The sequence below is a fragment of the Amblyraja radiata genome, chromosome 12 (genome assembly GCF_010909765.2).
Source record: "Amblyraja radiata isolate CabotCenter1 chromosome 12, sAmbRad1.1.pri, whole genome shotgun sequence".
Taxonomy (NCBI): Eukaryota; Metazoa; Chordata; class Chondrichthyes; order Rajiformes; family Rajidae; genus Amblyraja; species Amblyraja radiata.
Window position 1 is genome coordinate 52665591 of NC_045967.1, and position 26690 is coordinate 52692280.

Genomic DNA, 26690 nt, shown 5'->3' on the forward strand with positions numbered 1-26690 from the left:
TCTCTCTCCCCCCCTCTCTCCCACTCTCTCTCCCCCCCTCTCTCCCCCCCTCTCTCTCCCCCCCTTCTCTCCCCCCCTCTCTCCCCCCTCTCTCTCCTCCCCCTCTCTCTCCCCTCTCTCTCCCCCCTCTCTCTCCCCCGCCTCTCTCTCTCCCCCTGCTCTCTCCTCCCTCTCTCTCCCTCTCCTGCCCCCCCTCGTCTCCCCCTCTCTCCTCCTGCCTCTCCCTCCCTCTCTCCCCCACCTGCTCATCTCTCCCCTCTCGTCCCCCTCTCTATTCGCACCCCCTCTGCTCTCCCCCCCGGCGCTCTCCCCCCCTCCGTCTCCTCTCCCCCCTCTCTCATCCCCTCCTCTCTCCCCTCTCTCTCCACCCTCTCTCCCCCCTCTCTCTCCTCCCTCTCTCTCATCTCACCCCCTCTCTCTTCCCCCTCTCCTTCCCTCCTCTCCTCCCTCCCCTCTCCTCCCTCCCCGCTCCTCCTTCTCCCTCCTTCTCCTTCCTTCTCCCCCCCCTTCTCTCCCCCTTCCTCAGCCCCTGCTCTCGCCCCTTCTCTCCCCCTTCTCTCCCCTGTCTCCTCCCGCTTCTCTCTCCCCTTCTCTCCCCCTCTCTCTCCCCCCTTCTCTCCCCCTTCTCTCCCCCTTCTCTCTCTCCCTCCCCCCCCCCCCCGTGCTCTCTAAAGGACAAAGGATTTACCGTAAACTGTGCAGCCGTCTTTTACCTTCCTCTTCATCGCGGTTTCATCGCTGACGGTCGATCCAGCTCGTGGTTTTCCAGACGAGTGCCCTCGAGCTTGAAGGTCGAAGACACTCTTCTGAACTTGCGGATTAGGTCGCCGCAGTGGGACAGCCCCTTTATCCATGTCCTCCAGAGATACCACCTGACTCCAGCACTGTGTTTTACTCAAGATGTCAGCATCTGCAGTTCTTTGTGTGTCCAATGTTCAGCCAAATGCCAACTAGATCACCATTATACCGGTGTATTTGGGACACTGCTGTATATAAATTGGCTGCCGTGCTTTATGGTTTGCATAGTCAGTTGTGACTAAAAGTTTTTTAATGTGAACTATTTGGAACTATTTGTCTGAAAGGGACGTGGAAGGAGTAATATAAATGCAAGTCTTTTTCCAGGGCGTTTAAGAACAATTTGGGCGTTAGCGATAATAAATGCACACGGATGACTCAGTGGTCAACGTTAATGTTAAATTTAGTTCTCTCGCAATAGAACACAGGCACCTCCCCAATTGCATGAAATTTTAACCAAAACCTTATGTAGTTTTATACCCAAACCACCCCGCAAAACTATAAGTATACAGGAGATACTTACTTGAATTAGCTCCCAACATTACTAAGAATCAGCGTTTTCTTGTTCTGAAATTAGCTTTCACATAAATATGATATCTGGGGAGGAGTTATGGTAAGAATATGAGTTGCCCAGCGGTATGTTACACAAAGAATAACGAAGGATTGGCATTAAGTTTCACACAGAGTCAGGAAAGAATGATGTGGGCTATAGTTTTGAGGGGATCAGATGATTATATGGGGATGAACAGAACCTCGAGAGTGTTTAGTTTAGTTTAGAGATACAGCGTGGAAACAGGCCCTTCGGCCCACCTGTCCACACCGGCCAGCGATCCCCGCACATTAACACTGCCCGACACGCACCAGGGACAATTTTACGTTTATAGCAAGCCAATTAACCCACAAACCTGTACGTCTTTGGAGTGTGGGAGGAAACTGAAGATCTCGGAGAAAACCCACGCAGGTCACGGGGAGAACGTACAAACTCCGTGCAGACAGCACCCGTAGTCAGGATCGAACCCGGGTCTCTGGCGCTGTAAGGCAGTAGCTCTACCGCTGCGCCACCCCTCGTGTTATGAAGGTATAAAGGCTTCTCGGGTAGAAAACAAAGTGCTAGAAGAACTCAGCAAGTCAGGCAGCGTCCGTGGAGGGAATGGGTAGATGACGTTTCAGGTCGGGACCCTTCTTCAGACTGATTGGTACTTGATTCCCCTACTCTAGGTAAAATACTCTCTGTCTATTCCTCTCGTGATCTTGTACACCTCTCCAAGGTCGCGCTAATAAGTTCATAAGAACAAGAGGTAAGAGCCCATGTGGCTCTTAGAGTCTGTTCTTCCAGTCAGCAAACGCTTACTGAACCAGCGCCTCCACTCCTGTGCGTAAGCCCTGTGTCCTCTGATAACCCTCGTATAAAATATCTAATGAAGTTAGCCGAGAATACTCAGTAGCTGAACATTCCTATCTCGGAGCAAATTACAAAGACACACATCTCACAGCGTTAAAAAAAAAACTTCCCCTCATTTCAATCTTATGGATTTTATAGAAACAGATAAAATTCTTAAGGGACTGGACAGGCTAGATGCAGGAACAATGTTCCCCATGTTGGGGGAGTCCAGAACTAGGGGGCACACAGTTTAAGAATAAGGGGTGGGCCATTTAGGAAAAACTTTTTCCCCTCAGAGAGTTGTGAATCTGTGGAATTCTCTGCCACAGAAGGCAGTGGAGGCCAATTCACTGGATGTTTTCAAGCGAGATTTAGCTCTTAGGGCTAAAGGAATCAAGGGATATGGGGAAAAAGCAGGAACAGGGTACTGGTTTTAGATGATCAACCATGATTATATTGAATGGAGGTGCTGGTTCCGAATGGCCTACTCCTGCACCTATTGTCTATGTTCCTATTTTTCAATCCTAAAAGCCAATCAGTTTTCCTATCACTGTGCCCCGCATCCTAAATTTCACGTTGCACCATGTTATATTTTTGAGATTGAATGTTTCAACATCTAGCCGGTCCATTCGATTCAGAATGTTGTATGAAACTCAAAGTGCTGGAGTAACTCAGCGGGACAGGCAGCATCTGTGGCGGAAATGAACGGGCGAGGTTTCGGGTCGGCATCCTTCTTCAGACTAATGAAGGGTCCCGACCCAAAATGTCGCTTGTCCATTGCCTCCACAGATGCTGCCTGACCCACTGAGTTCCTCCGGCACTTCTGCTCAAATCTCCAGCATCTGTTGGAACCGCACGGTGGCGCAGTGGTAGAGTTGCTGCCTCACGGCGCCAGAGACCCGGGTTCGATCCTGACTATGGGCGCTGTCTGTACGGAGTTTGCATGTTCTCCCTATGACCACGTGGGTTTTATCTGGGTGCTCAGGTTCCCCCCCACACTCCAATGACATACAGATTTGTTGGTTAATTGACTTCGGTAAAGATTGTAAATAGTCCCTAGTGTGTGTAGGATAATGTACAAGGATCGCTGATAGGCGCGGACTGGATGGGCTGAAGGGCCTGTTTCCGTGCTGTATCTCTAAACTAAACAATATCTACAGTTATTTTCTTCCCTGGAATTTTATGTGACTCATTGAGACAATCCCTCTTCTGATTCAGTTCTTGGGTGGAAAAATCACTGACAATTTATCCTAGCCCAACCACATTGATGCTGCAGCCAAGAACACATTCCAATGTCAACTTCCTGAAAGGCTAAGGAAATGAGGCAAGTCTCCAATGACTTGCCAATTTCTAAAAGTCCATTATGGAAAGCATCCAATGCAGATGCATCAGAGGTTGAAGAAGCAACTGTACTGCCCGATACTCTACCGCTGTGCCACCGTGCCGCCCCGGTTATATACTTGTGTGGTGTGATTCACCTGGACAGCGTGTACAGCAATATTTTACACTGTATCCCGGTACATATAACAATAGTAAACCAGGCGGCACGACAGCACAGCGGTGGAATTGCTGCCTTGCCATACAAGAGACCCCAGTTCGATCCTGACTATGTGTGCTGTCTGTACGGAGTTTGTACGTTCTCCCCGTGACCTGCGTGGGTTTTCTCCGCTTTCCTCCCACACTCCAAACACGTACAGGTTTGTAGGCTAATTGGCTTCAGTATCATTGTAAATTGTCCCTAGTGTGCGTAGGATAGTGTTAATGTGTGGGGATCGCTGGCCGGCGCGGGCTCGGTAGGCCGAGCTGTATCTCTAAACTAAACTAAACTAAAAGATAAGTTTAGGGCAATCCTAGTACCTCTACATTGGACATCCCAGGAACAAATCAAATGAATCTCTGCTGCACTGAATCAAAGTTTCAGTTTAATGTATGGTCAGGTAGACCGAGGTACAGTTGCGTGCTATCGTGTCAGTGGAAAGACAACATACGATTCCCATCGAGCCATTCGCGGTGTACAGATATATGATACCTGGTGGTGCAGGCAGATATCGAGAATCAACTGTGCAGCCTTCCAGAGGTGTCGTGGGCTTAACTCAACGAAACACCAATGAAGGGAGGTGCCCACTTGATAACTCCAATGATATACAGTACTTCATCTATAGGATGGGTTGTTTTTTTTAAAGAGATAATTAATATGTAGGCAGCTGTTTTTCTTTTCTTTTTTTAATTATTTTTAGTAGAAGCAATTGTACAAGAATAAAACATTCGGCATGTAAAATGACACAATTATTGTACAGCTTCAATTTTAACCTTTTAACCTGAAAATGAGGGAAAAGAAGAGAGAGAGAAGAGAGGGGGAAAAGGAAAAAGTGAAAAGATAAGACTCCCTAGACTACCAAAGTAGTGTGGCCAAAGAGGGAATAAAGATATGAGAGAGAAGAAAAGGAAAAAAAAAGAAAAGCAAAACGAAAAAAAGAAAAAAGTGGAGATATACCTGCCCCTCGTCCCCTCCCCGCCCACCTCGCCCAACCCAGAATTGGATTTAAATCCAAATTTGTGTTGCACCGTTTTTCTTGAGCATATGGAGTCATTTATTGTAAGTTGGTGTATTTAGTTGGATAATACTTTGGTTTTGGGCTTGGTTTTCATAGTTGAACGCTGATCCTGGAGTTATAGCACACGTATTTTGTGTTTTAATTGTAATTTAAGGGAATAACGTTTAGTGTAAGGTAAAGCGAGCAAAGTCCAACCAAAGGGGGAGAAAGTTGTTCCCGACTGCTCTCTACTAATAAAGTTCGACTATTATAAGTGCAGAGATCAAAACTCTACACGGTGGTGATCCATGCGAGGACTCAACCCTTTAAAAAAAAGTTACTTGCTTATTTAAAAAAACATATTGATTACTTTGAAAGTTTGTTTTTGTAGCCGTTCTCATTACAAAAAATAATCATCCATACTTCCTTTGAATTCCCATCCCTGTGATCAGGAATAAACAGTGGCAACATACCCAATGACCTTGCTACGTTCCATCTATTGGCTGCTGCCTCTGGCACTTCCAATGGCAATTCTGAATCACTTCCAACTATATGGCACGGTGGTGCAGCGGTAGAGTTGCTGCCTGACAGCACCGGACACCCGGGTTTGATTCCGACCACGGGTGCTGTCTGTACGGAGTTTGTACCTTCTCTCCGTGACCCCGTGGGTTTTCTCCGAGATCTTCGGTTTCCTCCCACACTCCAAAGTCTGAAGAAGAGTTTCGACCCTATTTCCTTCGCTCCATAGATGCTGCCTCACCCGCTGAGTTTCTCCAGCAGTTTTGTCTACGTCCAAGTTTGTAGGTTAATTGGCTCGGTATTTTTTTTTTAAAGTGAATATTGTCCCTCATGTGTGTGTAGGATAGTGTTAATGGATGGGGATCTCTGGTTGGTACGGACTCAGTGGGCTGTAATGCCTGTTTCTGCTCTGTATCTCTGAACTTTAAACTACATGTTGTTCAGTTTAGATTAGTGTAGTTTAGAGATACAGCGCGGAAACATGCTCTTTAGCCCACCGAGTCCGCACCGACCAGCGACACACTAACACTACCCTACACACACTAGGGACCATTTGACATTTACACCAAGCCAATTAGCCCACAAACCTGTACGTCTTTGGAGTGTGGGAGGAAACTGAAGATCTCGGAGAAAACACACGCAGGTCACGGGGAGAAGGTACAAACTCCGTACAGACAGCGCCCGTAGTCAGGATCGAACCTGGGTCTCTGCCGCTGTGAGGCAGCAACTCTACCGCTGCGCCACCGTGCTGTTCAAGACTTATTTTCGACAAACTCAATCAGTCTAAGAACACATCACAGGCACAGTAACTTCATCTTGTGGGTTTGATATCGGATCTTTGTGGAGTATCGTTTGGGTAGCACCAATGCTAATTGCCTTCAGTTCTCATAGGGTTGGGCAAAGGAATATTGGTCAGGTCCACATGCAATGGAATGCACTAAGTGAGTGGGGAAAAGTGGTGGGAAGGTTTGGTTGGAGTGGGGGGGGGGGGGGGGGGGGGAGAGGGGAGAGGGGAGAGGGGAGAGGATGTATTGATTAGCTCAGGTACAACAGGTAACTAAACCTGCTTTGATGAACCCTAGATACGAGTCAACACTTCTCCTACGTATTCCCAAAATAAATGTCATCTTCCCAGTGTTTTCCCCTCTTCCCAACGATTCCGCCTCTCCCTCACACTCATTTACTAAATGGGTCTGTTGGTAGGTGTATGGAACGAGCTGCCAGAGGAGTTAGTTGAGGCAGATATTACCACAGCATCTCAAAGACATTTGAACAGATAGACACAAAATGCGGGGGTATTTCATGTATAGTCTTTCTGCTGATTGGTTAGACTGTTGTGTGTTGTGACTGTCGGCAGATCAACTTCCCTCCGGCGATGAATAAAGTTATATCGTATCGTGAACTGCAGATACTGGTTTACACCGAAGATAGACACAAAACGCTGGAGTCAGTCTCCGGGCCGCGCAGCATCTCTGGAGAGAAGGAATGGGTGACATTTCAGGTCGAGACACTTCGCCAGACTGAGAGATGTGAAAACACAGATCAAAGGGGACGATGATCAAGGAAATGTAGAATGGGAGGTGGACAAAAGTGCTGGAGAAACTCAGCAGGTGCGGCAGCATCTATGGAGCGAAGGGAATAGGCAACGTTTCGGGCCGAACCCCTTCTTCAGACTGTATGGGTCATTGTTAGCTGAGGGGAAGTTGACACATAAGTTGAAGAGGCATATAAGCAGAAATATTTAATCTGGAGGATAGTGAAACTAGTGGGAGAACGAGGATGAGGGAGGGATGCATTTGATAGTCGAGATCATGCAATACTTTGCCTCTTAGATTCATTACCTTCTAATCTTATCTCAGTTTTAATGGGGGGGGAAATAGTTGAAATGGGAATAAATAGATGAGTTGAATCTATATACAGTAAATAGACTGCATGTGTGCTGCATGATGCATTTAGCAATGCATTGAGTATTGTGCTTTATCACAGCAGAATACCTCACCACTACTCCAGGATATGAATCTGATTGAAAACTTCCTCAAAGGCAAACATATTACAGGCCAAGGAACAAATTTGCAGCGGTCTATATACTTTTAAAAAAAAGAGATGATGGTGTTCAATTTTTCCGTTTTTAATGGGATTTTAGGAATAGTGTGACAAAGTCAGGATAAAGGAAAGACAGCTCTATTGTGTAGGTGTTGACATCATCAAGGACGCCCGACAAAAATGTTTCTTCCTGACTATTGTCCTAAAAAAAGTCTGTGAGCGTTGCAGGCGGCTGTGACGGAAGTCAGCGAGTATCACAAGTAGACTGTTTACTGTCCTCCCAGGGTCAGGGAGCTATGAAAAGAATTGAGCGAGTTCAAGAGGATGTATGTGAAGGAAGCTCCAGTATTGTGCACCTTCCATGTCCCATCCTCCTCCCACTTCCCAATCGCACCGTCAATCGCTGGCATTGTTCAGGTATCCGTGACATTTCAGGAACGAGACGCGTCTTCAGACTGAGGCTCAAGGCAGAGGGAGTCTGCAGATAGAGAAGGATAAGGTGTGAAAATGACAGATTAATAGACAATAGGTGCAGGAGTAGGCCATTCAGCCCTTCGAACCAGCACCTCCATTCAATGTGATCATGGCTGATCATCCACAATCAGTACCCCGTTCCTGCCTTCTCCCCATATCCCCTGACTCCGCTATCTTAAAGGGTCTGTCCCACTGTACGAGGTAATTCAAGAGTTCTCCTGAGTCTCCCCCGATTCGAACTCGGAGAATTACGGAAATAGCCGCTCGTAGGTACTCGGGGCTCTCGTGGACATTTTTTAACACGTTGAAAAAACTTCACGAGCTTACCGCGTTTCCCGAGCACCTGCCGTTAGCGTTACGAGCCGCTAAGAGACGTCCCGAGCTCCGACGTACCCGCTACGTACATTCTACGTACTTACCACGAGTTTGATTTTTTTAAACTCGGGAGAGCTCTTGGGTAAACTCGTACAGTGAGACAGGCCCTTTAAGAGCCCTATCTAGCTCTCTTGAAAGTATCCAGAGAACTGGCCTCCACCGCCATCTGAGGCTGAGAATTCCACAGACTCACAACTCTCTGTGTGAAAAAGTGTTTCCTCATCTCTATTTTAAATGGCTTACCCTTTATTCTTAAACTGTGGCCCCTGGTTCTGGATTCCCCCAACATCGGGAACACTTTTCCTGCCTCTGGCGTGTCCAAACCCTTAATAATCATATTTGTTTCAATAAGATACCCTCTCATCCTTCTAAACTCCAGAGTGTACAAGCCCAGCCGCTCCATTCTCTCAGCATATGACAGTCCCGCCATCCTGGGAATTAACCTGGTCAACCTACGCTGCACTCCCTCAATAGCAAGAATGTCCTTCCTCAAATTTGGAGACCAATACTGCACACAATACTCCAGATGTTTTGATGTTGAAACTATCTATTACTGTCATGTTGTATTCTTTTTTTATGTGCTGCATGGCAAAAATAATTTCACTACACCTAAAGGTGTATGTGACCAAATAAATTTGAACTTGAACTTGAGGTGTGGTCTCACCAGGGCTCTGTACAACTGCAGAAGGACAGCTACCACTGTCTTTACTCAGAGAGTGGTAGCTGTGTGGAATGAGCTTCCAGTGACGGTGGTGGAGGCAGGTTCGATTTTATCATTTAAAAATAAATTGGATATTTATATGGACGGGAAAGGAATGGAGGATTATGGTCTGAGTGCAGGTAGATGGGACTAGGGGAGAATACGTGTTCGGCACGGACTAGAAGGGCCGAGATGGCCTGTTTCCGTGCTGTAATTGTTATATGGTTATATGGTTATATGACCTCTTTGCTGCTATACTCAACTCCTCTTGTTATAATGCCATTCGCTTTCTTCACTGCCTGCTGTACCTGCATGCTTACTTTCATTGACTAATGAACAAGGACCCCCAGATCCCGTTGTACTTCCCCTTTTCCCAACTTGACGCCATTCAGATAGTAATCTGCCTTCCTGTTTTTGTTGCCAAAGTGGATAACCTCACATTTATCCACATTAAACTTCATCTGCCATACATCTGCCCACTCCCCCAACCTGTCCAAGTCACCCTGCATTCTCATAGTCTCGAGACCCTTCTTCAGACTGAGAGTCAAGGGAGAGGGGAAACATGATATGTAGACGGTGATTTAGTGAGATATAAAACAAATGAAAGATATGCAAAAAAGTAAAGATGATAAAGGAGACAGGAGCTAGGATGGGGGAGGGACTGGGAGAGAGGGAAAGCTAAGGTTACATAAAGTTGGAAAAATCACTGGGTTGCAATCTCCAGAGATGCAGCCTGATCCTTTGAGTTACTCCAGCTTTTTGTCTCTATCTATGGTGTATACCAGCAGCTGCAGTTCCTTCCTACACATTGTTCAGGTATCGTTCCCAACCCCTGATAATATTTGTTTGGGTTGAGTTTATTGTCACGTGTACCGAGGTACAGTGAAAAGCCTTTGTTGCGTGCTAACCGGTAAACGGAAAGACAATACATGATTACAATTGAGCCATTTACGGTGTATAGATCAGCGTTTCTCAACCGGGGTTCCCCGGCACACGAGGGTTCCACGAGAGGTCGCTGGGGTTCCGAGAGAAATAGTGATAAATAAGCTAATCATATGTAAATGCATTTTGGAGTCATTTTTGTGTTTAATTTCATATTTGTAATTTTATTATGCACACGGCGTATTTAGCGATGTCTATTTAACATATTTTCTATGTCTATTTAGCATATTTAGCTACGTCTATTTAGCATATTTACGACGTCCAATTAGTATATTAAGCGACGTCTATTGAGCATATTTACGACGTTTATTTAGCATATTTAGCGGCGTCATATTTAGCGAGGTCTATACAGCGCCAGTGTGAAACAGCCTTTAGTGGTCGGAGAACCGGAGCTGTACGTGACTGATTCGTGTATCATCAAGTAACTCACTCGAGTACAGACACATGCACAGTCTCCATCGGTCCTGTCTGTGCATCCTGGCGTGCCGGTAAAGTCCCTCATTCACCCACGTTATTGAGTAATTTTTACCCATCATTTAGGTATGTTTTATGAATTTTTAAAATTTAAGTATGTTTATGTTTATTTTTGTTAGTTTATCAAAAGTTTATTTATGTATATTTTTGTTAGTTTTTGAAAAGTTTATGTGTTGCTCTCTCTCTCTTTATCTCTCTGTCTCTCCTCCAAGGTTAGTTCTTCTGTTTGCCTTTATTTGCTTCAGTTTTGAACAAGCAGTTTGATTTCAGTTTTTGCATTGTCAATAAATTTGAGAAAAACATAAGATATTTTTTGCTTAAACCAGTTATCAGAAACATATGTTATGTTTGCCTTATGAACTTTAAGTTTATGAAAGAGAAAGTGGCAGTTCCCTGAGACATGAAAATTATTTCAAAGATTCCGCAGGGGTAAAAAGGCTGAGAAACACTGGAATAGATACATGATAAGGCAGTAACGTTTACTGTAGGATAAAGCCAGTAAAGTCAATAGACAATAGACAATAGGTGCAGGAGTAAGTCATTCGGCCCTTCGAGCCAGCACTGCCATTCAATGTGATCATCCACATTCAATACCCCGTTCCTGCCTTCTCCCCTTATCCCCTGACTCCGCTATCTTTAAGAGCCCTAACTAGCTCTCTCTTGAAAGTATCCAGAGAACTGGCCTCCACCGTCCTCTGAGGCAGAGAATTCCACAGACTCACCACTCTCTGTGGAAAAAGTGTTTCCTCATCTCCGTTCTAAATGGCTTACCCCTTATTCTTAAACTGTGGCCCATGGTTCTGGTCTCCCCCAACATTGGAAACATGTTTCCTGCCTCTAGCGTGTCCAAACCCTTAATAATCTTAAATGTTTCAATAAGATTCCATCTCATCCTTCTAAATTCCAGAGTGTATAAGCCCAGCCGCTCCATTCTCTCAGCATATGACAGTCTCGCCAGTCCGATCAAGGATAGTCCAAGGGTCTCCAATGAGGTAGATAGTAGTTCAGGACTGCTCTCTAGTCATGGTAGGATGGTTCAGTTGCCTGATAACAGCTGGGAAGAAACTGGTCCTGAATCTGGAGGTGTGTGTTTTCATAGTTCTATACCTTTTGCCTGATGGGAGAGGGGAGAAGAGGGAGTGGCCGGGTCCTTGATTATGCTGTTGGCCTTGCCGAGGCAGCATGAGGTATAAGTAGAGTCAAGTCAAGTCAAGTTACTTTTATTTCTATAGCACATTTAAAAAACAACTCTCGTTGGCCAAAGTGCTTTACATTGGTATAAGAATAGTATAACAAACAACAATGGTTCATAGATTAAATACAAACAAACTACAATCTGAAGAAGGGTTTCGGCCCGAAACGTCGCCTATTTCCTTCGCTCCTGAGATGCTGCTGCACCCGCTGAGTTTCTCCAGCTTTTTTGTGTACCTACATACATATAACCCTCGCTCAGAGGACGTCAAGAAAGGCTTGGGAGTACAGATGAGTTTTTAGTCTTGACTTAAAGGAGTCGATGGAGGGGGCAGTTCTGATGGGAAGGGGGATGCTGTTCCACAGTCTAGAAACTGCAACCGCAAAGGCGCGGTCGCCCCTAAGCTTATGCCTAGACCGCGGGATATTCAGCAGCCCCAAGTCGGCCGATCTGAGGGGCCTGGAGGTGGAGTGGTGGGTGAGAAGACTTTTAATGTAGGTGGGGGCAAGCCCATTGAGGGCTTTGTAGACATAGAGGAGGGTCTTGAAATGTATACGGAACTGCACAGGGAGCCAGTGGAGAGAGGCCAGGATCGGGGTGATGTGGTCCCTTTTTCGGGTGCCCGTCAGGAGTCTCGCTGCGGCGTTTTGGACCAGTTGCAGGCGGGACAGGGAAGATTGGCTGATGCCAGTGTAAAGAGAGTTGCAGTAATCTAGGCGGGAGGAGATAAATGTGTGGAAGATCTTTTCGAGGTCATCAAACTGGAGGAATTGTTTTATTTTAGCTATCGTCCGAAGCTGAAAGAAGCTAGCTTTTACCACGGCATTGACTTGTTTGTCAAATTTCAGTGCTGAGTCAAATATCACGCCAAGGTTTTTGACGTGAGGTTTGAGTAGTGGGGTAAGGCTTCCAAGGCTGCCTGTTATCAATTTGATTGAGTCAATGGAAGGGAGGTTGGTTTGTGTGATTGTCTGGGTTGCGTCCACAATACTCTACATTTTTATTTTGTTCACCTCAGATATCTCGTTCCATTCCCCCATTCGACTGTTACTGTTGTAACTCTTCTGCCTTTCAACAAAGTGGAGATTTTATTCATAATCCTTCACTACAGACTAGTCAATTGGACGTGAGCTTTTAAGATTTTTAGGGTGGCACGGTGGCACGGCAGTAGAGGTGCTGCCTAACAGCGCCAGAGACCCGGGTTTAATCCTGACTATGGGTGCTGTCTGTATGGAGTTTGCACGTTCTCCCTGCGACCGCTTGGGGGTTTCCCCGGGTGCTCTTGTTTCCTCCCACATTTCAAAAACGCTCAGGTTTGTAGGTTAATTAGCTTCGGTAAGTTGTAAAATGTCCCTAGTGTGCAGGATAGTGCTAGTGTACGGGATGATCAGCCCATCAAGTCTACTCCGCCATTCAATCATGGCTGATCTATCTCTCCCTCTTAACCCCATTCTCCTGTCTTTTCCCCATAACCTCTGACACCCGTCATAATCAAGAATCTATCGATCTCTTGCATTAAATATTATCCACCGACTTGGCCTCCACAGCCTTCAGTGGCAATGAATTCCACAGATTCACCACCCTCACCCTCCTAGACTCTCCCACTATTGAAAACATCCTCTCCACATCCACTCTATCCTGAATTAAACAGGTTAAGGTCATAAAAGGATAATGTACAGCTGGGAATTATTCTTGGCTGTTTTTTGTTTACTTGGTGTCAGCTGTAAGCTCCTTCCTCACACCCATTGAAGTCTGACTTCCCTGCACATCGTTACATGAGATTTAAAGGCACAGGAATGAATCAGAAAGACCTTGGCATGCGCCCAATGCCTAATGTGCAAGCAAGGTCAAATCAGCCTTGAAATCGAATACATAGAAACATAGAAAATAGGTGCAGGAGTAGGCCATTCGGCCCTTCGAGCCTGCACCGCCATTCAATGTGATCATGGCTGTTCATCCAACTCAGTATCCTGTACCTGCCTTCTCTCCATACCCCCTGATCCCTTTAGCCACAAGGGCCACATCTAACTCCCTCTTAAATATAGCCAATGAACTGGCCTCAACTACCTTCTGTGGCAGAGAGTTCCAGAGATTCACCACTCTTTGTGTGAAAGTTTTTCTCATCTCGGTCCTAAAGGATTTCCCCCTTATCCTTAAACTGTGACCCCTTGTCCTGGACTTCCCCAACATCGGAAACAACCTTCCTGCATCTAGCCTGTCCAACCCCTTAAGAATTTTGTAAGTTTCTATAAGATCCCACCTCAATCTTCTAAATTCTAGCGAGTACAAGCCGTGTTTATCCAGTCTTTCTTCATATGAAAGTCCTGACATCCCAGGAATCAGTCTGGTGAACCTTCTCTGTACTCCCTCTATGGCAAGAATGTCTTTCCTCAGATTAGGAGACCAAAACTGTACGCAATACTCCAGGTGTGGTCTCACTAAGACCCTGTACAACTGCAGTAGAACATCCATGATCCTATACTCAAATCCAGACCGAATACAGACACAAAAAGATGGAAAATTTTCAACATGTTGAAAATCCAGCGGCGACCAGAACAAGGTACGACTCTTTGGGCGACTATTCCCCACCAAACAGGCTTCCCCCGCGACATGTCGCCTGTATGGTCGTGAGTCGCTCCTCAGTCGCCCAAAGAGTCGTAGCGTCTTTCTGGTCGGCGTTGGATTTTCAACATGTGCCGGCAGTCGCCGAAAAAGTCACGCAAGTGGGACAGGCCCATTAGGGTGTTTAATTCTCATATATAATGGCAACGGAACCATGACATTCTTACTCACAGCAGTATACCAGGCCTGTAACACATTACTTTAATAGAACTTAGATTTGCTACCAAAAATATTTCACTGAAAGATGTGTAGGAAGGAACTGCAGTTGCTGGTTTACACCGAGGATAGACACAAAATGCTGGAGTAACTCAGCGGGTCAGGCAGCATCTCTGGAGAAAAGGAATGGGTGATGTTTCGGGTCGAGACCCTTCTTCTGACTGAGAGTCAGGGGAGAGGGAAACTAGAGGTATGGAAAGGTACGAAACAAATCCGAGCCGGCACCGGCCACCAAGGAAAGGTGGAGCCCACAATGGTCCATTGTTGGCTGTGGAAGAGGTGATAACGAAGGGATGCGAACAGTGAAACTAGCAGGATGACTAGCTGGTTTGGGGAGGGATGGAGAGGGAGGGATGGAGAGAGAGGGTTGTAAGCTGGCCAAGCGAAATATGAGGTGCTGTTCCTCCAATTTGCGTTGGGCCTCACTCTGACAGTGCAGGAGGTCCAGGACAGAAAGGTCAGTGTGGGAATGGGAGGGGGAATTAAAGGGTTTGGCAACCGGGAGATCGGGTAGGCCAAGGCAGACTGAGCAGGAAAAATTATGTCTCCAAGTCAAAGGTGAAACCCTAATCTCCCTCTGACATAAGATTCCTCCACTGATCACTCATCGACCAGCATCATCATCATTGTCATATTAATATCTTGGAAATGATATCCTGCCGTCAACAGGAAAGGTTTCCTCCTACACTCCAGGACTCCATCTCCACCTCACGCTGCCTCGGCAAGGCCAGCAGCATAATCAAGGACAGGTCCCACCCTGGCCACTCACTCTTCTCCCCTCTCCCATCAGGAAAAAGGTACAGAAGTGTGAAAACGCACACCTCCAGATTTAAGGGACAGTTTCTTCCCGGCTGTTATCAGGCAACTGAATCATCCTACCACAACCAGCGAGTAGCCCTGAACTACTATCTACCTCATTGGTGACCCTCGGACTATCCTTGATTGGACTTTGCTGGCTTTACCTTGCACTAAACGTTATTCCCTTATCATGTATCTGAACACTGTAAGATGTTTGATTGTAATCATGTATTGTCTTCCCGCTGACTGGCTAGCACGCAACAAAAGCTTTTCACTGCACCTCGGTACACGTGACAATAAACTAAACTGAAACTAACATCAAATCAGAATGGGGTCAAACCTGCTGGAAGTTAGTAGAATGCATCGTTTGTTCAGACCATTTTCTCGCCCCCCCCCCCCCCACCCCCCCCGTCATGTGCTCTACGAGGCACAAAGGATAGGAAAAGAGATTTCAACAAAAAAAGATTTGTAAATTTATGGAAGTGGATGAATGCTGTACTTGTCGTGTTATAAAAGTGAACAAGATGTGAATGCTGAAAGTGGAACATTGTGACCAAGTCACGATGCTTCATGTGACTCCAGGCCTCATCATTTGCTCTTTGTCTGCACTTTTGATGACTTGTATGCAAAGAGTTTTGCTACTAATTGATTTGCTAGCTTCTGCTCATTAATCTAAGCCGTCTTTCACACTCATGCCAGTTACTTACCGTACTTCCGGTTGAGTTAGTGTCTGAAAAGCGATGGTGAGTTCTGGTTGCAAGTTGGTCGCAAGCCTGCACCTCCTGATGGGCCACAAAGTGCTGGAGTAACTCAGCGGCTCGGGCAGCATCTCTGGAGAGCACAGTTAGATGACGTTCCGGGATCGGGACCTTTCTTCAGACCAGAAACATCACCTGCCCATGCTCTCCAGAGATGCTGCCTGACCTACTGAGTTACTCCAGCACTTTGGGATGGGATGTCAGGACTTTCATATGAAGAAAGACTGGATAGACTCGGCTTGTACTCGCTAGAATTTAGAAGATTGAGGGGGGATCTTATAGAAACTTACAAAATTCTTAAGAGGTTGGACAGGCTAGATGCAGGAAGATTGTTCCCGATGTTGGGGAAGTCCAGAACAAGGGGTCACAGTTTATGGATAAGGGGGAAATCTTTTAGGACCGAGATGAGGAAAACATTTTTCACACAGTGAGTGGTGAATCTGTGGAATTCTCTGCCACAGAAGGTAGTTGAGGCCAGTTCATTGGCTATATTTAAGAGGGAGTTAGATGTGGCCCTTGTGGCTAAAGGGATCAGGGGGTATGGAGAGAAGGCAGGTACAGGATACTGAGTTGGATGATCAGCCATGATCATATTGAATGGCGGTGCAGGCTCGAAGGGCCGAATGGCCTACTCCTGCACCTATTTTCTATGTTTCTATGTTTGTTTCCTTTTGTGCCTTAACCAGCATCTGCAGTTCTTTGTTTCTGTATCTCCTGAACCCCTCGGTATCCTATTGCTAAATTGTGATTACAATAATGGCTTCAATCAGGAGTTAGAAACTAGATTTTTCTTAAGGTTAATATCTTGCACTGAATGATCCTATTTCTGTGTCAAGTCAAGTCAAGTTTATTCGTCACATACACATACGAGATGTGCAGTGAAATGAAAAGTGGCAATGCTCGTGAATTGTGCAAAAAGACAAACAAACAAACAACAAACAGAATGGACCAGAATCACATATTACATATTTGCGGGAGGGAAGAAAAAGGGAAAAAACCCAGCAATTTTAAAAAGACACCACTCAACAGATACATGATGCAGTAAAGTTAGTCCCTGGAGAGATAGGAGCTTACAGTCCTCATGGCCTCTGGGAAGAAACTCCTTCTCATCCTCTCCGTTCTCACCGCATGGCAACGGAGGCGTTTGCCTGACCGTAGCAGCTGGAACAGTCCGTTGCAGGGATGGAAGGGGGTCTCCCATGATCTTGTTGGCTCTGGAGTTGCACCTCCTGATGTATAGTTCCTGCAGAGGGGCGAGTGAAGTTCCCATAGTGCGTTCGGCCAAACGCACTACTCTCAGCAGAGCCTTCCTGTCCTGGGCAGAGCAAACCAAATCAAATCGTGATATTTCTGGACAAGATGCTTTCCACAGCCGCTGAGTAGAAGCACTGGAGGATCCTCAGAGACACTCTGAATTTCCTCAATTGCCTGAGGTGGTAAAGGCGCTGCCTTGCCTTACTCACGAGTGCTGCGGCGTGTGATGTCCATGTCAGATCCTGAGAGATGTGGACTCCCAGGTATTTAAAACAGCTCACCCTATCCACAGCATCCCCATTTATCTTCAATGATGTGTACGTCCTCGGATGATGTGCCCTCCTAAAGTCCACGATCAGCTCCTTCGTTTTTTTGATATTCAAGAGGAGGCTGTTGTCCTGACACCGGAGTGCTAGATCAGCCACCTCCTCCCGGTAGGCCTTCTCGTCGTTGTCTGAGATCAGGCCCACCAACACCGCTTGATTGTAATCATGTAGTTTTTCCACCGACTGGATAGCATTCAATTGCAAAACTTTTCACTGTACACATGACAATCAATAAAGTAAACTAAACTAATCCAATAATAGATGCTGCCCTAAGAAAAATAATTTTAATGTGAGTAAAAAAAAAAAATATCCTGGAATTGCTCACCCAGTCAGGCAGCATCTGTGGGAGGAGAAACAGAGTTAACGTTTCAAGCTTGTGATCTTTTGTCAGGATGATTTTAGCACATTTGATGACAAGTCACATGAACAAAGTCACACAAACAAAAGCTTTTCACTCTACCTCGGTACACGTGACAATAAACTAAATTGAACTGAACTCATGTGCTCACTGCATTAAAAACCCACACATCCCTGTAAAATTAACAATATAACGCCCTACACTTAGACTGAAGATAGACACAAAACGCTGGAGTAACTCAGCGGGACAGGCAGCATCTCTGGAGAGAAGGAACGGGTCATCTGTTTAAGAAGGAACTGCAGATGCTGGAAAATCGAAGGTAGACAAAAGTGCTGGAGAAACTCAGCGGGTGAGTGAAGGAAATAGGCAACGTTTCGGGTCGAGACCCTTCTTCAGACATCTATTCCTTCTCTCCAGAGATGCTGCCTGTCCCGCTGAGTTACTCCAGCTTTTTGTGTCTATCTTTGGTTTAAACCAGCGTCTGCGGTTCCTTCCTACACGTTTTGCCTACGCTTATACTGCCTGATTCATTGTCCTATCTGGGACACATGACAATAAACTCTCTTGACTTGACTTCACTTGATTTCTTTCCCAACAACCCGAATAAATACAACAGATTATTGCATTACACTTCTTAAAAGATAATGCTACTGAGGTCAATAAGCCCTTAACCACTTCTCAGTCTGGTTCACCACTACAGGTCCACCACCCATTTTCCAGCAACAGGTGGTCCGGCATCTCCTTTAATCCGGACAAAATTACAAGAGCGGACTTGAAATCCCCCCTGGAAGTCCCCCCGAAAATGTGGCCCCTAGGCCGGGTGAGGCGGCCGATCTCGATCTCATCGGGACTTCCGCAGCCAATCGGCGGGTCGGATTTGCCCCCCTGCGGCCGGGGCTCTGGAACCCCGGCCCGGCAGGAGCCGGCAGATCCGTTCCCAGGGCCGACTTCCGAGGCCGACCATGCGGGCCGGAATCTCGGCCCCTCGGCGGCCAAGGCGGAACGTTCCGGTGCCGTTGGACTCCTCTTGTTCTCCAGCTATCATCGTCCGCTCTGATCTGTCCTTTCCGAACCTTACATGCACTTTGCACCCTTACAACTCTCTGGTTTCGGGCCTTGACCCCAAACGTCACCCGTTCCTTCTCTCCAGAGGTGCTGCCTGCCCCGCTGAGTTACTCCAGCATTTTGTGTCAATCTTCGGTGTAAACCAGCATCTGCAGTTCCTTCCTCCACACCAAGACCCTAGTGAGTGGTTTTGGAGGTAGTACCTTTGAGGTCCATTTGACTGAGTGCTAGGTATCTCACATAAAGGTAGTTGAGGCAGGCAGCATCATAATGTTTAAGGCAGGTACATGGATGGGACAGGTTAAAGGGATTTGGGCCAAACGCAGGCAGGTGGGACCAGCGTAGATGGGATAAGTTTGCATTTAAACAACATGTTGCTCCTCAGGCGCCTAATAAATCTTCCCTCCCCCCCCCCTCATCTTAGACCGATGTCCTCTGGTTTTTGATTCTCTATGTGTAGATGGGACATGTTGGTCGGCGTGTGCATGTTTCTACGCTGAACCATGTCTCCATGACTCCAAATGCTTTCTACTACAATTACTAGCGAATTATAACATGAAAGTGACACAGTGACCTGGAATAACAAGGAGACCCACGGATAACCTTTATCCTTTTGTCAGCTACAATTTGCCAGCCAAAAATGAGAGAGTAACCACACATAGTTAGAGGAGGTGATAAACAAACAGTTTTGGCCCTTTCACCTGAACATTGAGCCTCTGTTTCTCATCATTTGAGATAGATTTTTCTGATTGCCAGTGTAATGAATTTAGCTGTCATCTGGTCCAGGAAAGGTCTGTAATCTCTCAGTACCTCGGGCTCTGTCCTATATTTGTCTCCCTTCATTTTCCATGAGTGTCAGGCCATGAGTTATATCAAGCTGGAAAGGGTGCAGAGAAGATTTACGAGGATGTTGCCGGGACTAGAGGGTGTGAGCTGCAGGGGGAGGTTGAGTAGGCTGGGACTCCATTCCTTGGAGCGTAGGAGGATGAGGGGTGATCTTATAGAGGTGTACAAAATAATGAGATGAATAGACTGCGTAGAATCCTGTGCCCAGAGTAGGTGAATCGAGGACATAGGACAATGAAGGGGAAAAGATTTCATAGTAATCTGAGGGGTAACTTTTTCCACACAGAGGGTGGTGGGTGTATGGAACAAGCTGCCAGAGGAGGTAGTTGAGGCTGGGACTATCCCAACGTTTAAGAAACAGTTAGACAGGTACATGTTTAGGACAGGTTTGGAAGGATATGGACCAAATGCGGGCAGATGGCTGGGACATTGTTGTCCAGAGTGGGCAAGTCGGGCTGAAGGGCCTGTTTCTACGCTGGATCACTCCATGACTATAATTTTAAGCTTCTACGTATTGTGGGATTTTTTTTTAAACAACGTGTGTTTATCATGCAGCAAGATAAAGGAGCAAAATGTGAGTGTGTAAGTGTATGAGTGTGTAAGTGTATGAGTGTGAAAGTGTGTGAGAAAAAGTGTGTGAAGGCGTGTGTGAGTGTGTGTGTGAGAGTGTATATGTGTGAGACAGCATATGGGAGACAGCAAGTGTGAGAGGGAGTGTGTGTATGAGGGTGTCTGAATGTGCAAGAGTGTGCGCATGTGTTCATGTGTGTGAGAGTGCACATGTGAAAGTGTATGTGTGATTGAGTGTGTGAACAAGTGTGACTGTGCGTTTGTAAGTGTGTGTGTGTGTGTGTGTGTGTGTATGAGAATATGAGAGTGAGTGCGTGATAGTGAGTGTGTGTGTGTGTGTGTGTGTGTGTCGCTTGTACACGCGTGTGTGAGTCGCGTGTACACTCGTGTGTTTGTGTTTTTCATTGATCTATCATTAATAAAATATTGTTATTGGTTATTGAATCCAAACCATTCCAGTTGTCACTGGTGGGACTAGTGTAGCTGGGGCGTGTTGGCTGGTGTGGGCAAGTTGGGCTAATGAGTCTGGTTCCACACTCTGTGACTCTACCAAAACCGACGTGGAATGTGAATGACACTGAACCTGGTTTCTCATCTTCTTCCCCATTAGGCTGCGAGCAGGGAAGGATGGGTGACTGGAGCTTGTTGGGCAACTTGCTGGAAAGTGCCCAGGAGCACTCCACGGTGGTGGGCAAAGTGTGGCTGACCTCCCTGTTCATCTTCCGCATCCTGGTGCTGGGCACGGCCACGGAGAAGGTGTGGGGAGACGAGCAGTCCTTCTTCACCTGCGACACCAAGCAGCCTGGCTGCCAGAATGTGTGCTACGACCGCATCTTCCCAATCTCCCACATCCGCTTCTGGGTGCTGCAGATCGTCTTTGTGTCCACGCCCACCCTGATCTACCTGGGCCACATCTTCCACCTGGTGCGGATGGAGGAGAAGCAGAGGCAGAGGGAGAGGGAGAGGCTGAACGTCTACCCTGCTGGGGAGAAGGAGGCTCTCATGCAGAACGCACGCAACATCAAGAGCCCAAGCTTAGACCAGCAGGGGAAAGTCCGATTGAAAGGGGCCATCCTACGCACTTATTTGTTCAACATCATTTTCAAAACCCTCTTCGAAGTCGGCTTCATCTGGGCCCAGTATTACCTCTATGGCTTTGAACTGAAGCCCCTTTACAAATGCAACTACACGCCCTGCCCAAACACTGTGGACTGTTACATCTCCCGCCCAACAGAGAAGACTGTGTTCATTATCTTCATGCTGGCCATGGCTTGCCTGTCTCTCCTTCTCAACGTGATCGAGATCTGCCACCTGGGACTCAAGAAGTGCAGGAGGAGCAGGAAGGAGAGGTTGGCTCAGGGCGGCGAGAGGATGGCTGCCTGCGCCCCCAGCTACCAGTACTTTGCCAGCCACGGTGGCCCCCAGCTCTACGCCGTGCCCCCTCTGGCCGAGCCCGAGCCCGTGTGCCACCCCTACACCAGCAACCTGGCCAGCAAGCAGAACCGAGACAACTTCGCCCTGATGGATGACAAGCAGGAGGATCTCAACCCCGCCCTGCCCACCACCAAACTCACTGAGCAGAGGCGTAACAGTGACAGGAGCAAGGCCAGCAGCCGCAGCAAGAGCGACGACCTGGCCATCTAATCCCCCCCCCTGAATCATTCCAGTCCCCCCCCCAACAACGCCCCAGAGATTTAAATCCCGACCGCCAGCAAGAAACCCAACTCAGCGCCACCACAAAACTCCCCCCACTTCAGACGCTGCCTGCAGTCGCCTTTCATGTGTATTTGTTGCTCGTTACACTTACTTCCGTGTTAGAATACAGATTGCAACAGAGCAGACTTGCACTTGCCCATAGCCTGTTGCCCAACCCCCCACCCCTCCCCCACACAGCCCACCAACCCCCACACACCCCACCCCCTCCCCCACCCAGCCCCACACCCCCCCCCTCCAACCTCCACTCTCCAGAGATGCTGCCTGACCTGTTGAGTTACTCCAGCACAGTGTGTCTATCTTTGACAAAAAGACAAGACCTCCAAGCTGGCAACAAGATCACTGTGTGTGCAGCAGCAGTAATCCTTCCCTCCAGTGTAGTACGGAGAAACGGACAACGTGTGGCGGACACTTTGGGGGAGAAATATCACCAACGCTTTCTCCGCAACTCTCCAAAGTCACACTTGGGTTTGGTATCCACTCCAACGTTGACCTCTTCAGCTCAGGCTTTGACCTGCTCAACCATATCCAGTGGCAATGCCACTTCACCTCCCGTCCAACACTAGAATCCCCATACAAGCACTCGACCAGACCTCCAGAAGGATGGAGAAAAGACCCGAAGGACATATTCAAAAACCCTCTAGAGAACAAAATGAAACGTCTTCACTCGTGCAGGAGATGCTTCACTGTTGACTGTTGAAAATGGAGAAACATTCCAGAGGACACAAGATATGTTGAGATTCAATAATCAGTCAAATTGGTAGGAAGACCAAAGACAAGGTCTACCTGGTCTACCCTTGGTTCCCTCTTCAAAACTCATAGAACTGGTGGGGAACAAGTCAACTCTGAGGGACCAGGTGAGAAGATGCCACACTACAAAGAGCATGGCTCAAGGAGCAAAATTAATCTTTTCAACAGTTGTGCATTTTCAGAAGTACCTCGTTTTAAAACAATGTTTCGATCATTTTGTGTGTCAAATTTAGACACTTTTACCATCTGCTAAATACTGGAAAGTTTACATGATTATTGTCTTTATAAATCAAAAGTCTGCAGGATACAAAATATTTCCTATTGAAGCAGGAAAAACTGGCATTGCCATTCTTCATTAGGTTGAAGTCACGATTATACACTACCTTGTTTTGGCCTAGATTTTACGCTTTGTGTTATCTGTTGACAGACAAACACAATTATTTGGTACAAGCCCTTCCCGTGACAATAGTTCTTTGATAATTTGACGAAAATGTTCAAGAACAGACCAGGGGATCTGACCCGATAAACCTTCTCCTTCTGATAACTCAACGTGACCTGATCAAGTCTGCATGTCTTCTCAACTTAATTGACTGAGATTTTGTTATCAGAAGCCCAAAAAAAAATCAGGTTCAATCATTCATTATCTTTACATTTGTCCATGAATTTGATTGTTTAAAAAAAAAATGGAAACTATGATTGTTAAAATGCTATTTTGATGTGGTGGTCCTCGTTTATATGATATATTTTATGTTCTCCTTTAAACTGTGCTGAAGACTAGGTACGCACAAGACTCGTGTTAAAGTAATTAAAGTAATTCATGTACAAAGTGGAAAATAAAATAAAAGAAAGATGAGATAAAAGAGAGAAAAAAAGTTGAAGATGATTCACTTCTTGTAGTTTTATGTCTCTATTCATTCCTCAGATCTGCAGAATTAAGGCACTACACAGAAAGTTAATGATCCCTTTTGAAGTTTGGCATGCGGTTAGGATTCATGCCGGCTTTGTAAAATTACATCCAGCAAGTTCCATACTTCCTATGAAGTTTAATTTAGTTCTGAGATACTGTGTGGAAACAGGTCCCCTCAGCCCGAGTCCACTCCGACCAGCGAACCCCGTACACTATCCGACACACTAGGGATAATCTACAATCTTTAACAAAGCCAATTATCCTGCAAGTCTGTACGTCTTTGGCGTGTGGGAGGAATCCGGAGCACCCAGAGAGAACCCACGCAGTCACGGGGCAAACGTACAAACACTATATGTGTTTAAGAAGGAACTGCAGATGCTGGAAAATCGAAGGTACACAAAAATGCTGGAGAAACTCAGCGGGTGCAGCAGCATCTATGGAGCGAAGGAAATCGGCAACGTTTCGGGCTGAAACCCTTCTTCAGACTGGCCTTCAGGCTCAGTCTGAAGAAGGGTTTCGGCCCAAAACGTCGCCTATTTCCTTCGCTCCATAGATGCTGCTGCACCCGCTGAGTTTCTCCAGCAATTTTGTGTACAAACACCATAGTCTGGATCAAACACGGGTCTCTGGGGCTGTAATGCCCCTGTCCCACTTAGGAAACCTGAACGCAAACCTCTGGAGAGTTTACGCCCCGCCCAAGGTTTCCGTGCAGTTATCGGCGGTTTTTGTCAGTCTCCCTACCTGCTTCCACTACCTGCAACCACCTGCAACCTCCGGGAACCACACGTAAACCTTGGGTGGGTCGCAAAGACTCCAGAGGTTTCCGTTCAGGTTTCCTAAGTGGGACAGGGGCATAAGGCAGCAACTCTACCGCTGTGCCACTGGGCTGCCCCTGGTAGCTATCTATAACAAAAGTGCAGCATGTATCAAGTATAAAGACTCAAGTCTTTCAAATCTTTCAGAAGAAGTGAAATGTTAGGATCAACAGGAAGCTCAGACAACAACTTCATTATTCCAACATTGAACCATGTATGCGTGATTGCTAGAAGCTGTTACGCTATTTAAGCTTTAAGGATAGAGACACTAATACTCCTCTAGTACTTTTACCATAAAACCCGGGCCAAATCCCCCTGAGGCCATTTACTTGCCTTTGTGACATGGTTTCCTTGATGATTTATTCTACACGTTACTGTGTTAACAGATCCAGCTAGACTGTTCTTGCATTGTGTCCCTGCTATTTCACGGCTATTTCATAATCTCAAGCTAGATTATAACCACACAAAGGATGGTGACACAGAATAAATCTCATTTCATCAAAGTGGCACAGCTGGTAGAGCTGCTGCCTCACAGCGCCAGAGACCCCGTGAGTTGAAAACTCATAAACTACTGAAGACGAGGAACTTTGTTCATGTTTCTCTTTATTTTGGTTTAGTGTAGTTTAGTTTAGAGATACAGCACAGAAACAGGCCCTGCGGCCCACCGTGTCTGCGCCGTACACTAGCACTATCCTACACATGCTAGGGACAATTTACAATTTTACCAAGCCTATTAACCTACAAACCTGTACGTCTCTGGAGTGCGGGAGCTCCCAGAGAAAACCCACGCAGGTGACGGGGAGAACGTACAAACAGAACCCGGGTCATGGCGCTGTAAAGCAGCAACTCTACCGCTGCGCCACAGTGCAACACAATAATGATACAATCGCAATAACAATTTTGCAAGGCGTTTTGGACGAAAAGCCCTATTACACAAATCACTGCAAAACACAAGGCTCATTATATAGACGTTTCCATTTGCAACTTTGATTGAATGAATAGTGGTTTGTATAGCAGCTTATTGAATTAGATGCTCAGCCAAATCAAAGAGCAAGTCTCTTTTGCATTAAACACTATTGTGAAATCCAGTACTTTATACAAAATGAGATCAAGAACACAACATGAACAGGGCAGCTAACGATTTAAAAACGAACAGAAAATACTGAGATTACCCCTCTGGTCAAAATGAAAGACAGCTTGACCCGAAAAGTTAATATTCTTCACGCAGATGCTGCCTGACAAGATAAAGATGTACTGTATCTTTGTATCCGGACATGCCCCTGTATATTAGCCGACATTCTGGCAGGCAGGTTTGCTAGTACAGAGAAGGTTCACCAGACTGATTCCTGGGATGTCAGGACTTTCATATGAAGAAAGACTGGATAGACTCGGCTTGTACTCGCTAGAATTTAGAAGATTGAGGGGGGGATCTTATAGAAACTTACAAAATTCTTAAGGGGTTGGACAGGCTAGATGCAGGAAGATTGTTCCCGATGTTGGGGAAGTCCAGGACAAGGGGTCACAGTTTAAGGGTAATGGGGAAATCCTTTAGGACTGAGAGGAGAAAAACATTTTTCACACAGAGAGTGGTGAATCTCTGGAATTCTCTGCCACAGAAGGTAGTTGAGGCCAGTTCATTGGTTATATTTAAGAGGGAGTTAGATGTGGCCCTTGTGGCTAAAGCGATCAGGGGGTATGGAGAGAAGGCAGGTACAGGATACTGAGTTGGATGATCAGCCATGATCATATTGAATGGCGGTGCAGGCTCGAAGGGCCGAATGGCCTACTCCTGCACCTATTTTCTATGTTTCTATATGAATGCACGAAGTATAAGGAATAAAGTGGACGAGTTTGAAGCTCAGATAGAAACTGGCAAGTATGATGTTGTGAGAATTACTGAGACATGGCTGCAAGAGGGCCAGGGCTGGGAACTGAATATTCAAGGGTATACCTCCTATCAAAAAGACAGACAGGTGGGCGGAGGGGGTGGGGTTGCCCTGTTGGTGAGGAATGAAATTCAGTCCCTTGCATGGGTTGACATTGAAACAGGAGATGTGGAGTCAGTATGGATACTGAGGAATTGTAAGGGTAAAAAGACCCTAATGGGACTAATCTACAGGCCCCCAAACAGTAGCCTGGACATAGGGCGCAAGTTGAATCAGAGTTAAAATTGGCATGTAGCAAAAGTAATGCTGTGATTGCTATGGGAGATTTCAACATGCAGGTAGACTGGTAAAAAGCAAGTTGGTACTGGACCCCAAGG

At 46.4% G+C, this 26690-nt stretch overlaps 1 protein-coding gene and 2 long non-coding RNA genes across 3 annotated transcripts in view; 2 read left to right on the forward strand and 1 right to left on the reverse strand.

Annotated features, from left to right (window-relative positions):
• Positions 1–22185, forward strand: part of LOC116979209 (gap junction alpha-3 protein-like) — a 35416-nt gene extending 13231 nt beyond the window's left edge. Inside the window, exon 2 of the mRNA XM_033030779.1 lies at positions 20853–22185. Coding sequence (XP_032886670.1) covers positions 20870–21886 — 1017 coding nt within the window. The 5' untranslated portion in view covers positions 20853–20869 and the 3' untranslated portion in view covers positions 21887–22185. The remainder of the gene's footprint in view (positions 1–20852) is intronic.
• On the forward strand, positions 1773–25719 carry LOC116979211. The gene is made up of 3 exons (XR_004413646.1): positions 1773–1828; positions 6638–6643; positions 25268–25719. It is a non-coding gene; the product is annotated as an uncharacterized LOC116979211 (long non-coding RNA).
• LOC116979210 lies at positions 4484–18783 on the reverse strand. The gene is made up of 3 exons (XR_004413645.1): positions 18457–18783; positions 18160–18161; positions 4484–4494 (listed from the first exon to the last, which is right to left on the reverse strand). It is a non-coding gene; the product is annotated as an uncharacterized LOC116979210 (long non-coding RNA).
• Positions 25720–26690: the final 971 nt, after the last annotated feature.